Source organism: Ranitomeya imitator, chromosome 3 (assembly GCF_032444005.1).
Source record: "Ranitomeya imitator isolate aRanImi1 chromosome 3, aRanImi1.pri, whole genome shotgun sequence".
NCBI classification, from domain to species: domain Eukaryota; kingdom Metazoa; phylum Chordata; class Amphibia; order Anura; family Dendrobatidae; genus Ranitomeya; species Ranitomeya imitator.
Genome location: NC_091284.1, coordinates 783,299,013 through 783,312,485, shown reverse-complemented (window position 1 = coordinate 783,312,485; position 13,473 = coordinate 783,299,013). Strand labels below are relative to the sequence as shown.

At 40.5% G+C, this 13,473-nt stretch overlaps 1 protein-coding gene across 1 annotated transcript in view; it reads left to right on the top strand.

Moving 5' to 3' along the window:
• The window catches only part of LOC138671180 (sarcolipin), a 28,814-nt gene extending 15,876 nt beyond the window's left edge, over positions 1 to 12,938 (top strand). The window contains exon 2 of the mRNA XM_069759133.1: positions 12,629 to 12,938. Coding sequence (XP_069615234.1) covers positions 12,704 to 12,799 — 96 coding nt within the window. The 5' untranslated portion in view covers positions 12,629 to 12,703 and the 3' untranslated portion in view covers positions 12,800 to 12,938. The remainder of the gene's footprint in view (positions 1 to 12,628) is intronic.
• The last annotated feature ends 535 nt before the right edge of the window (positions 12,939 to 13,473 follow it).

The following is a 13,473-nucleotide window of genomic DNA, read 5'->3' as shown; positions in this document are numbered from 1 at the left end:
TAATAATGAATTAAATACACTTGATAATAAAAAAGTAATTTTTAGCGTGGTTTAAAAAAAATAATGAACATCACAAATCGGCACATTACACAGACATATTTGGTGTCTCCATAATCGTAATGATCCGCTCAACACGGCTTCCAGATTATTTATGGAGATTGGTAAATTACGTAAAAAATGGCGTGATTTATATTTTTTCTCTATTAAACCCATAAAAAAGTAATACAACCGTAATGCTGAGGCCATGTACACACATAACGTAAACGCTACGTTATTTCTGCTGCTTTATGCAATATTTGGGGCAGATATGAAGCAGAGTTTTTAATAGTACGTATTTTCGACTGCTTTTTATTGCACAAAAATTCTGCTGTTTAACTGTCCAAGCAAAGTGGATGTGACTTCATGAGAACTGCGCCCTCTGTGGTCTAAAACAGTGTAGTTTTGGTCTTTTTTCTCTAGATTCTTCTATATGAAGCCTAAAAAAAAGTCATGTAAAAAACTGCAATTACTTTTTTCAGTGCAGAATCAAAGCTTTTCTGTACTATAAAACAGCATTATAAATGCGGCTTCACATCTGCACACATCAAATAAGAAGAAAAAGATTGTTGTTGTGTAGTTTGGTGCAGATCTTGTCAAAAGCAAAAAACACAGTATTCCTGCAGTGTGTGAACACGGCCTTACAGACACAAAAAAGCTGAATGTCGTATAGTGAAGCTACATAAAGATGAGAAAGTTTTGGTGACTCCGAATGTAAATGAAGGAACAAACATTAAATTGATAGGTCCCAACTAGAGATGAGCAGGACACACTGTTGATTTCCCACCAACTCTGGTTAATCAAAAGCCGGGCAGGGAAGCCGGAAGGTTAGAGACTTGCAGCCTCCCGTCCAGCTCACATGCACCACTGACTTGCATGCTGGACCAGAAACCCATGAATCGATTCGCTCATCTCTAGTCCCAACAGTCACTGATACAGTGGAGAGTCCTAGATTTGGTTCTACGCCATGCAGTCTTGGGCAGCTGCTGAATTTCCTTCACTGCCATGCCCCCTCTGACATCTCCTCCTGCCCCAGGGTAGAAAAATGGTAAATGAGCGTGCATTGGTGTGTGGCAAAAATTTGCCGTGATCTGTCCCTCTTTCTCTTAGGGCTCATTCCCACTTGCGATGAAATCAGACGTATGCAATTCGATTAAAAATCAGATTGCATTCGGACCAATATAATTCTTCAATATGTCCGCGCACGCGTCCGGCTCACTGCGTTCAGGTATTCCCCTTGCATGACGTACTTTTAACCGGATATTACCACATGGGTTTTGCAGCATTTAAACCCGCTTTGTGACATACTGTTCACTTCACCTCCCTGGTTGTTGGACGCACGCCGATCGCATTGCTAATACAGGTACCGTTTGGAACTTGTGCTATGTTTTTTTCCCTGTTATCACGTCTTTCCATAGCCATATATACTGTGGGTTTCATTTACTTTTTCTTTTCCTTTAGCCCGTTCTGCCATTTTTCTTATTAGCACGTAGTGCTTATGCTTCTCTAAGGCAGTTATCACTACCTACAGGTATACATATTCTTTTGTTTTATGGGACGTGATTTCCCTTAGCTTATGCGCTGGTACACACTACTTTGTATGCATGCATTCATATCTTGCTAGTGGGTCACTGGTGAGCTTGTATTCTATATATATATATATATGTGTATATATATGAGTATATACATATATGTGTATATTCTGTAAAGGTATATTATTAATAAAATATATATCACTCTTGGAATTTATTCTTTTATTCGCTATAGGTTTTTTCCTTGTTCATATTTCCCTCCCTCTTCACCTATGGATCACGGTTGGGTCTTATATGGTTATTAAATCACCTTTGAACAAGGTTTCTGTGTCCCCCTTTTTTTCATTTACCTGGTTTCTTTCCCTATTTTTTTCTTATACTCATTGTTAGTTTCTTGTTCTGTTTCTATCCCAGAGAACTTGTTCAGCCATATGATGTGTTTAGATTTGTTGTCCATGACAATATAATGGAGTGCCCATGTTATTTTTTCTATGTATAGACTTCCTTGACAAAGGCGTATATTGCCGAAACGTTGGAAACTGTGATGTCTGTTGATTGATTATTGGCTGTTCAATAATAAATCTACCATTTGCAAGTTCAAGTCATTTTGGATCTTATTGAGTGCCAAAGGTTATCTTTCTCCAATATAATTCTTCAATATGTGTTCATCTGCTTTTTTTTTTTACCAGCTCGGATCGGATCACGATCGGACTGGAAAAAACTCGCAGCATGCTGCAATTGTAATTGGAAATTGGATTGCATCCTGCAATAGAAGTCAATGGGTGCGAGAAAAAAAAATAAAAAATCGCACAGCACTTGGACCATGCGAGTGCTGTCTGATTTTTACACTCCGATCTCCTTGTAAAAGCTGGGAATTCATGTGCCGCGTACAGTAAAATCACACTGACAGGTTAGAATAGAATAGATAGAATAGATATATACACATAGAATACATAGATATATAAATGTCAGTGACACACACACATTTATAGATGTATATACAGTATCTTACATAGATAGCTAGATAGAAGAAAAGCTGGTAAATCATCTGTCGTTTACTGTAACATCACAGCAGGAACCGAGCCGACAGGACAGAAGAGATGAATTACATACAGTAAATGCACAGAATAGGGAGATATACAGATGTCTGTGCCAAATACAATTAGTACAGTGGGATTCTGTTTCTGAAAAAAAAAGTGTCATAACCAGCAGAGGGAAAGCCGACGGCTGGGGGATGATGTTTATAGCCTGGGAAGGGGGTAATACCCATGGAGCTTCCCAGGCTATTAATATCACAACTGTATACTTAGTCTTTGCTGGCTACTAAAATGGGGGGCCATAAAAAAAATGACGTAGGGTCCCCCTATAATTAATAACCAGCAAAGGGTATGCAGACTCACTTTACCTTTCTAACGTCAATGCGAACGCCATGGGAAAATTTAACAAAGTGCTCACACTGACGTCAGAAAGGTGAAGTGAGTTCATTGGCTGTGAACTCGCAGGACCTGTCTGACAGCACCACAAGCAGGAGAACTTTCTCACACTCGCGGTACCCTCAGACAGGAAATATGAGTTCACAGGGAGACACTGAGCACACGAATGACAGCCTGACATGCAGAGCTAGACCCGTCATGGGAGAAATGGATTAGCAGCATCTCTGCAGAAAGGTGAGGAATATTGTTTTTTTTAACTCTTTCGCAAATGACGAGGGCATCGAGGGATTGGTCAAGGTTGTAAGTATGGTTTAAATAGATTATTAAAGGAGTCTGTGCCACGCTTTCACTTAAAGGACTTTTTCTGGGTGTCTGTGTTTTCATACAATGTGACTATGGGGTTAGTAATGGGGGCATCTTATTGACACCTCTACCTTACTAACCTCAGGGCTTGAATTAGGGCTTTGGAGAACCACCATGTGAATGAAGTGGAGGTTGAGTATGGACTCCAGTATGATGGCCTCCACAGCCCTATACACACTATGATGTCCCCACAGCTCCACAGCCAGTATCATTCTACTTTGCAGCATCATGTTTCTCACAACCCCCACTCAGTATGATGCCCCCACAGCTCCCTATATACAGTATGATTTCCCTCAAGCAGGACCATGCTCCCGCAGCCCTTTACAAAGTATGATGGACCCAACATCCTCCAAAACAATATGATGGCCTCTACAGTCCCCTACACAGTATGATGTACCACATGAAGAACAGTGTAAAAAATAAATAAAACCAATTCTTCACCTGCTGTTGATTTTTTCATTCTGCCTCCCAAAGATTGCAGTAAGGCTTGGCGCACATTTATCCTGTGCTCTGCGCTGAGCGCTTACACAGGGGTTTCCATGTACATCTCTGAAATACAAGATTAATGCGGAACCTCCGGTGGAAGATTCCCTATAATGAGGTAGATAGAGACACTGTGGACTCTGGGGGTTGGACACGATGACCCAGGAGGTCCCTTCCAACTCTAGCATTCTATGGTTTTATGACTCTATCTAAAATGGGGTCACTTATGGGGGATTGGGGGGTTTCGGCTGTTCTTGCGCTTCAGAGGCTCACCCAGTGGATCATGGCACTTGCAAACCATAACAGTAAAATCTGCACTATAATATGGTGCTCCTCTCCTACTGAGCTTTGTACTCTGCCTGAAAAGTATTTCACAATTACATGAAGGGTATTGGCGCCCTCAGGAGAAATTTTTAGAACAAACTGAGGTGCATTTTTTCCTCCTGGACCTCAGAAAAATTAAAAATGTAGGGCAAAAACAAAATTTTAGTGGTAAAAATGTAATTATTCTTTCTTTACTACCCAATGGTATAAAATTCTGTGAGGCATATGTGGTGTCAATATGATAACTGCACCCCTAGATGAGTTTATTGGGGGGTGTAGAATGTAAAATGAGGTCACTTATGTTTGTTTTCTGCTGTTCTGGCACCTCAGGGGCTCTGCCAATGTGACCTGGCCCCTCTCAAGCCAATGCAGCAAAATCTCAACTGCAATATGGTGCTTCTTCCCTTCTGAGCTTTGCACTGTGCCTCAAAAGTAGTTTTTCCTCCACATATGGAGTATTGGTGTAATAAGCAGAAATTGCACAACAAAGTTGAAGGTCCATTTTCTCCTGCTAGCCTTGCGAAAATTAAAAAAAATTGGGGCAAAAACAACATTTTTGTGGGAAAAATAGTTTTTGGGGAAAATTCTGTGAAGCACCTATGGGTTCAAGGTGTTCACCACAAGCCTAGATAAATTCCTTGAGGGGTCTAATTTCCAAAATGCGGTCACTTGTGGGGGGTTTCCACTGTTTAGGCACATCAGGGGCTCTCCAAATGTAACATGGCCTCCACTAATGAGTCCAGCACATTTTGCATTCAAAAAGTCAAATTACTTTCCTTCCCTTCTGAGCTCTGCTGTGCACCCAAACAGTAGTTCTCTTCTACATATTGGGTATTGGCATACTCAGGATAAATTGCACAACAATTTTTGTGGTCCATTTTCTCCTGTGACCCTTGTGAAAATAAAAATGTGAGGCCTCAAGGACATTTTTGAGGAAAAAATTTTAATTTTAAGTTATATATTTCTGTGAAGCACCTGGGGGTTCAAGGTGCTCAATAGACATCTAGATAAGTTCCTTGAGGATTCTAGTTTAAAAAATGGGGTCAATTGTTGGGGGTTTCCACTGTTTAGACACATTAGGGGCTTTCCAAATGCGACATGGCGTCCGCTTTCGATTTCAGTCAATTTTGAGTTAAAAAAGTCAAACAATGCTCCTTCACTTCAGAGCCCTGCCGTGCACCTAACCAGTAGTTCACCCCTACAAACATATGTATGTATCGGTGTGCTCAGGAGAAATTGCATAACAAGTTTTGGGGCAAATTTTCTCTTGTTACCCTTGTGAAAAAAATATAAATATTCGTTTTTTTTTCCTTCCACATTGCATGAATTCCTCTGAAGCACCTGAGGGGTTAATACACTTTTTGAATGTGGCTTGGAGCACCTTGAAGAGTGAAGTTTTTGGGATGGCGTCAATTTTGGGGATTTTTCTATCATATAGGATATACTCCCCTCAAAGTCACTTCAAATGTGATATGGTCCTTAAAAAATTGGTTTTGTAAATTTTGTTGGAAAAATGAGAAATCGCTGGTCAAGTTTTAACCCTTCTAACTTCCTAGCAACAAAAATTAGGTTTAAAAAATTGTGCTGATGTAAAGTATACATGTGGGAAATGTTATTTATTAACTGTTTTGTGACATATCTCTCTGGTTTAAAGGCATAAAAATGAAAAGTTTGAAAATGGCAAAAATGTCTCCAATTTTTACAACAATAAAACGCAAGTCACATCATACAAATTTTACCACTATCATGAAGTAAAATAGTTCACGGAAAAAAACAGTCTCAGAATCAGTGGGATCTGTTGAAGCTTTTCAAAGTTATTACCACATAGATTGACACTGGTCAGAATTGTAAAATTAGGACTGGTTATAAAGGTGAAAACGGGCTTGGGGCTAAAGGGGTTAACTATGACTATGAGTGCTATCATTATAAAATGAAAAGAAATACAGCAACTGAGCCAGATCACGTAAAGTCACAAAACGGGGTTGACAAATACAGAGAAGCAGAAGGCACAACAAGTCACTTCATATTCAGCTAACTCCATGACTGCAGAGTCCAAACGTTCAACGACATTAAAGAGCACAAAACTGCATCGGGAGCTTCACAGCATTTCCATCAGTAAGGCTAGGTTCACATTGCATTAGGGCAATCCGTTTAGCGCATACGCTAGCGGATTGCGCTAACGCAATGTCACAAAAGGGATCGCGTCTGGCGATCCCGCTAGTGCAGATGCCCGATCTGCGCTAGTGAGGAACGGACCTCGGACGCTGCAAGCAGCGTTCGAGGTCTGTCCGAAACTAACGGGACATCGCTAGCGCATGCCAAAAATGGCATGCATCAGCGATGCGTTAGCACATTGCGATCAATGGGTGCGCTAATGGACCCGTTACATAGCGTTAATTGCGACAATTTCGCCATGTAACGGAGTCCGCTAGCAGACACCCATTAACGCAATGTGAACCTAGCCTAAGCAGTTGAAAGCAAGCCTTACATCACCAAGCACAATGCCTAGCATCAAATGGAGTGGTATAAATCATGCTGTCACTGGACTCTAGAGCAGTGGAAACCTGGTATATGCAGTGATGGATCACACTTTTCTATCTCGCGTCTGATGGATGAGTCTGGGTTTGGAGAACATTTCCTGTCTGACTCCATGGTGGCAGCTGTAAGGTTTGGTGGCAGACTGATAACAATATGGGGTGTCACCGAAGGGAAATCTTAATGCTTCAGAAATCAAATACATTTTGGACAATTGTAACTTCAAATATTGTGGATCAGTTTGGGGAAAGCCTTTTTATGTCTGCCATGACTGTGTCCTAGTGCACAAAGCAAGGTCCATAAAGATATGGTTGGTGGAGATTGGCCGCATGGAGCCTGGACCTCAACCCCACACTATACCATTGCGATGATCTAGAACGGAGCTTGTGAGCCCGGCCTCTCCTCCAACATCAGGGTTTGACCTCACAGATGCTCTTTTGGATGAATGGGCAGACATTCCCAATGATAACTCCAAAATCTCGTAGAAGAGATTCTAGAAGAGAGGAAGCTGTTATAGTTGCAAAGCGGGGAGCAACTCCATATTAATGTCTATGGATGTAGAATGGCAGGCCACAAAGGCCCCTGTAGGTGTAATAATCTTTATTTTTATAATAATAATCTTTATTTTTATATAGCGCTAACATATTCCGCAGCGCTTTACAGTTTTGCACACATTATCATCACTGTCCCCGATGGGGCTCACAATCTAGAATCCCTATCAGTATGTCTTTGGAATGTGGGAGGAAACCGGAGTGCCCGGAGGAAACCCACGCAAACACGGAGAGAACATACAAACTCTTTGCAGATGTTGTCCTGGGTGGGATTAGAACCCAGGACCCCAGCGCTGCAAGGCTGCTGTGCTAACCACTGCGCCACCGTGCTGCCCGATGTGTAATGAGGAGGAGTCTCAATACTTTTGTCTGTTTAATGTACAGTATATCTGAGAACACAACAGATATATAAGGTTTAAAGAGCAGCATACACAGAATAAACAGAAAAATTCTAGATAAACTTACTGTGTATACATTTACAGCTGAGTCTACTATTGTTTATAACCAGTGACCATGCGCAGGTCTCAGTCTCATCTTCCAGCACCGAGAGACTCTGTAGTTACCATTGTCGAACTCTCCTGCACACAATCGTGGAGACGTGTCCCATTCATAGAATCATTACTCCACCTATCTACCTATCACATAGATATCGGAAAGCCCAACTTTGCTGTTACTCTCAATATTTTTAAGAGCCTGGCTGCGCGTTTTTCACTGTGGCGTTTAAGAGGAAGCATACTTCCAAAAAACGGATGGGGAAGCCAATCCCTAACAAACCCAACAAGTCCTAAGCCGTGGTGTTGCAATCAATGATCGGTGGCCATAGATAAAATTCAATTGTTGGCATATTCTTTAAATTCTCTTAAAGTTCTCACATTTTTAAATGAGTCAGTTTTAAAAAGTTTTCAAAGGGAATCTGATAGAAAGATCTACTCCAACCTGTGTCGCTCTCTGGAATATAATGTCATCCTCACCTTTTCTGATGTAATCTGTTACTCCCTGATCGAAAAATCGACATTTCAATTCATATGCATATGGAGCTTAAGTGCTCTGAATGCGATAAAGCACTTCCCAAGATACTACATCTCTGGCCAAAGTCCCGACTCAGCCCCGCTTTCCTCTGCTTGACTGACAGATTCCCTATACATTTCTGGTTAATCTTTGAAGAATATAAAATGAAGGGTTGATCCTGGAATAACAAGGTATCAGATATCTTGCTGCTATCTAGGGGTCCAAATGCTGAGGCCTCCAGCAATCTGAAGATTGCAGCTCTGGAAACCTAAGAACAGAGTTCCACAGGAGCAAAGTTCATTGGAGCAGAGGTACAAATGCTCAACCTGCACTACATTCATTGTGTATGGGACTGCTGGAAATAGACAATGAACGGAGCAGAGGTCAAGAGTAGGCACCTCAACTACACTGATGTTGATTGACAGTCATTTTGTATTTCTTCCATTTTTGTTACTATTGCACCAATAGTTGTCTCCTTCTCACCCAGCGTCTTACTTAGGGTATGTTTCCACATTCAGGAAACGCTGCGTTTTTGACGCTGCGTTGAGCCGCAGCGTCAAAAACGCAGCGTCCAGATGTTACAGCTTAGTGGAGGGGATTTAATGAAATCCCGTCTCCACTATGCAACGAAAAAACGCATGCGGCATAGCCGCAAAAACGCACATGCGTTTCCTGGCAGATGAGGATCTGCTGCCTGCCAACCATCCTGTAGCTGTCTTCATTGGAGACTGTGATTTGTACTACAGCTCTGGCAAAAAATTAAGAGACCACCGGATCAAAACCCTGTCTTGGGCAGCCCAATCTCCAGACCTGAACCCCACTAAAAACCTCTGGAATGTAATAAAGAGGATGATGGATAGTCACAAGCCATCAAACAAAGAAGAACTGCTTACATTTTTGCGCCAGAAGCAGTGTGAAAGACTGGTGGAAAGCATGCCAAGACGCATGAAAGCTGGGATTAAAAATCATGGTTATTCCACCAAATATTGATTTCTGAACTCTTCCTGAGTTATATACTAATAAAATATACATAAAAAGAGAAAAATCAGACAAACTGAACATTTTGCAGTGCTCTCTTAATTTTTGCCAGAGCTGTATATAATACTTAAATATAGTATAAAAGAACAAATGAGCACAAGCGTACGTTTCCCAAAGGGACTTCAAAATTAAGTAAAAAAAAAGTTTTTAAAAGGAAAGAAAGCAAGTTCAAAATGTATAGTTTAAATTACTTCTCTTTTCCTACAGAAATTTTTATTTTTATTTTTTTTACAAATTTCTGATTTTTTTTAACCACTGAAAGAAGCAAAAACAAAACAACAACAAAAAAAAGCTATAGAAATGTTGTATCCCTTTAATCGGTCTGACCTGGAGAATCATACTGCCAGGTAATTTTGACTGCACAATGAACAGCTTAAGAACATTGTAGAAAAAACAATTGCAGAGTCGTATTTGTAATTATTTTTCACACTTTTCAAAACACTGAATGGTAGAATAAATGAAGTCATTAAAAATCATGAAAAACAAGCACTGTAGACTGAAAAATAAATACATGATAGCTTTTGGAAGATGAGCAAAAAACGAAAATACAAAAATAAAATATTAAAGATCGATATGGGGTTAACACCTCTCCCTTGCCAAAAATTTGAATATTTTTTTTTTACTTCTCCATAAACTGGCATGTTTTTGGTTCCTGCACCCCTCTGTTCCTGAAATATGGCCTCCTTTTCCCTTTATGTAAAGCTAGTCTTTGTAGCCAGCTAGGTGTGGTCTTCAAAAAGTTGCCCATGGAGAAAAGTTGAGGGCCTTTGGTAAAAATAAAAAAGACTAGATTTAAAATGGAGGCCATATTTCAGGAACAGAGAGACTCAGAAACAAAAGAAAAATACATACGGTATTTATGGCACATGGCAAGTCCTCTTTAAATTTGCCAATCCTTCTGATTTCACTTCTGGGTTTGACTCTACATTCTGCATCAAAAACTGAAGTGCAGTTTTTCCCCAGAAAAATCTGTGTGAGAGACCACCCATAGTAATGTCTTCCTTAGCTACCTAGACCAGAAATGATTTACGAAGTAACAAGTGTTGGCTGATGTTCTCAGGACCCCATATATCGGTGGTATCACAATTTTGACATTGTTGTCAAAGGTTATGTAAAGGTTCAGTCCTCAGCCTGGCTCCTATGCATTAAGACTGATCTGTCTGATTAGACACTTGATACTAAGTAACCACATCTCCATGGAATTTTTTCATGGTCATCTTGAGGATGTGCAGCTGCTACTTATCAGAAGATACACTGTCCACACGGTCTGAGAAGAGAAATTCTGCAGCTCCAGTGCTGAGTGATGGACTGAAGCGTCCATCACCCTCACCATCTTAATGAGGGTTCCCGGGCTTTCATGAGCGGAAAACATAAAACAAGTAGTCAGACACATGTTCACGTGTGATCAGACATGGTCAATGGCCCAATTTAAGTGAAGGTCCACTAATTTTAAGTCAGACATCAATGCACTTGTGGGTTAGCATCAAAGTGACCAACCATTGTATTGGCGAAATACTTCTGGTGGGTCAGTTTAGATTCAATACTGAACTCCAAAGTCCAGGAGAAGACAACCCCATTTAGAGCCCATGACTCATCACTGGAATCTAAAAGGAATATGTACATCTACCGTAGAGATTTTGGGAGGTAATTTCATTGGTAAAGGAAAATGTCTGTGAAATTTGCGGCCAAGAAAGCAGAAATTCATACTGACTGTCAAACAAGAGTGTTACTACAATTAATAGGACCCTATCTCACAAATACTCCTTAGGAAAGGACGCAGTCATATACGTCCAAGCTTTTAAGTGTTTGTTCACACATTGCTTTTTTGCTGTACTTTGTCAGTGATAAAAATGCAGTGTACTACAGTACCGGCAAAGTGAATGAGATTTTGGAAATGTCACGCACACGCTACTTATTTTTTACTTGCAGATTTGGACTTTCACATTTTTTTTTCAGATCTGCAGCATTTTTGCTGCGTTTTTCACCCATTCAAATAAATGGGAAAGAGCACATGTAAAAACACATCATAAACACTTGCAAAAACGTGGCAAAATGCATGTACAGTATTTTAGGCAGCATTTTTCCTGCCAACTCTGTTTTTTTTGCAACAGAAAAATCTGCTGCAAATACTAAACATGTGCACATAACCTTCCAAGCCCTACAACATGACCGTTGATAAATGCTAAATCAGAAATTCATCTACTAACAGCCCTGTACTGGGATGTTTGCCCCTCATCAGTGAGGAGTAGAGTCTGGTTGGGTGAGTTTGACTTCTTTTGGGCAACATGTGGAAGTTCTGGTTCTATTTAAAGAGACCAACTGACCCAGTCTTGTCATGCATTGATGTATACGGTAGCTACCTGTCTTACGAGATACTTTTATTCTTCAAAAATGCTCATTTCAATGAGTTTTTTTCCATCAAGCATTGCCTGTAAGGCCACGTGCACACGTTCATTATTCGGTCAGTATTTTACATCAGTATTTGGAAGCCAAAACCAGCAGTGGAACAATCAGAGGAAAAGTACAATAGAAACATATGCACCACTTCTGTATTTATCACCCACTCCTGGTTTTGGCTTACAAATACTGTACTGGGGTTAAAAACTCACCAAATACTGAACATGTGCACGTGGCCTAACGCTCCATATTCATCTGGTCTCTTTAAGGAGAACCAGGACTTCCCCCACAATGTCTGTAGGGCAACGTACTCAGCCCTAAACTGATGAGCTGCAAAGACCCCAAAACAGGCTTTGAGTACATTTTCTATCTTGCCATTTTTCTTTGGTCATGTTGCAAGTCTCGTAAAAGGATTGGTCATTGATTTATAGGGTAGATCCCCCACCCCCTGCAAGGTGGTATTTGTAAGATAGTTTCTTTCATTTTGTGACAGAGCTATTTTGCTTGCCCTACACTGTGACATTAAAATGTTTATTACCCCTGCACTGTGACATCACTGTTTTTATCACTTCTACACTGTTTTCATTGTGAATTTATCATCCCTGTGCTATAACTTATTATTTCGGCATTTGTGGTATAGTGGAAGTTGTACCTGTGATTTGGTGCATAAAGACGCTCAACCATTCCTCTACCACATGAGTTGGATCCCCCATAGGAATACGTTACTCATCTGCTTATACAACTCGTTAATTCACTCCACTCATGCTCCTTTTGTGGAATCTCAAGGTTTTTTTTTACATTGCCATTTAGCATAATTCGCAGTTGTAAAGGAAAACGCATAGAGGGAGATCATTTGCCTTACTGTACCATTAGGGTAATTACTTTTTACATGGTAACCATTCTTGACTTTTCTTTACTTACTTTGTAGGACAAGCTGAGTTGCAGGTCATCCCAAGGGTAAAGTTACCAAAATCCACAAACCAAAACTCAAAGCTTCTCAAAAATGGAGCGTTCAACTCAGGAGCTGTTCCTCAACTTTATGATTGTCCTGATCACAGTCATGCTCATGTGGATCCTTGTGAAATCTTACCAGAGCTAAAGACATCAAAAAGACCATTGAGCAGTAAAATTGTCTCCATGGAAAAATGTGAGACTTTCTTTCCACCTCAAGGTGTGCTGTGTCCTGTCACCAAGCCCCTCGATCCATCACCGGCATTTTAGGTCAATGTCGAATCTACACATGCACCTATCCTTGGCCTTGTATCCAGAGTGTTCTTCATCCTGATCTTCCCAACCTGAGCATTCACTTGGCTATGATTGATTACTTGGCTGTGATGTGCGCACATATTCGAGTGAGATTTAAACACATGAGAAATGTTTAGTCTACCGGAGGAAGTGAAGAGAAAAATGTAAAACTTTTGCCTTTCAAAATAAAAACCAGGAATGTTTGGATTAAAGTAAAATTGAACATTTGGATTCCATGTATTTTTCAGTGAAATAAAAATCTCCCCACCAAATGATATTACATTAAATGTGTTCTCCTGTATTTCGTTTTAAAGGGGCCATCCAGGATTATAAACTCATCTTTGTTTCCAGAAGCAGCGCCACTCTTTAGGTACCGTCACTTTTAGCAACGCTGCAGGGATCTAGACAACGATCCCGATCGCTGCAGCGTCGCTGTTTGGTCGCTGGAGAGTTGTCACACAGACAGCTCTCCAGCGACAAACTATGCGAAGTCCCTTGGTAACCAGGGTAAACATTGGGTTACTAAGC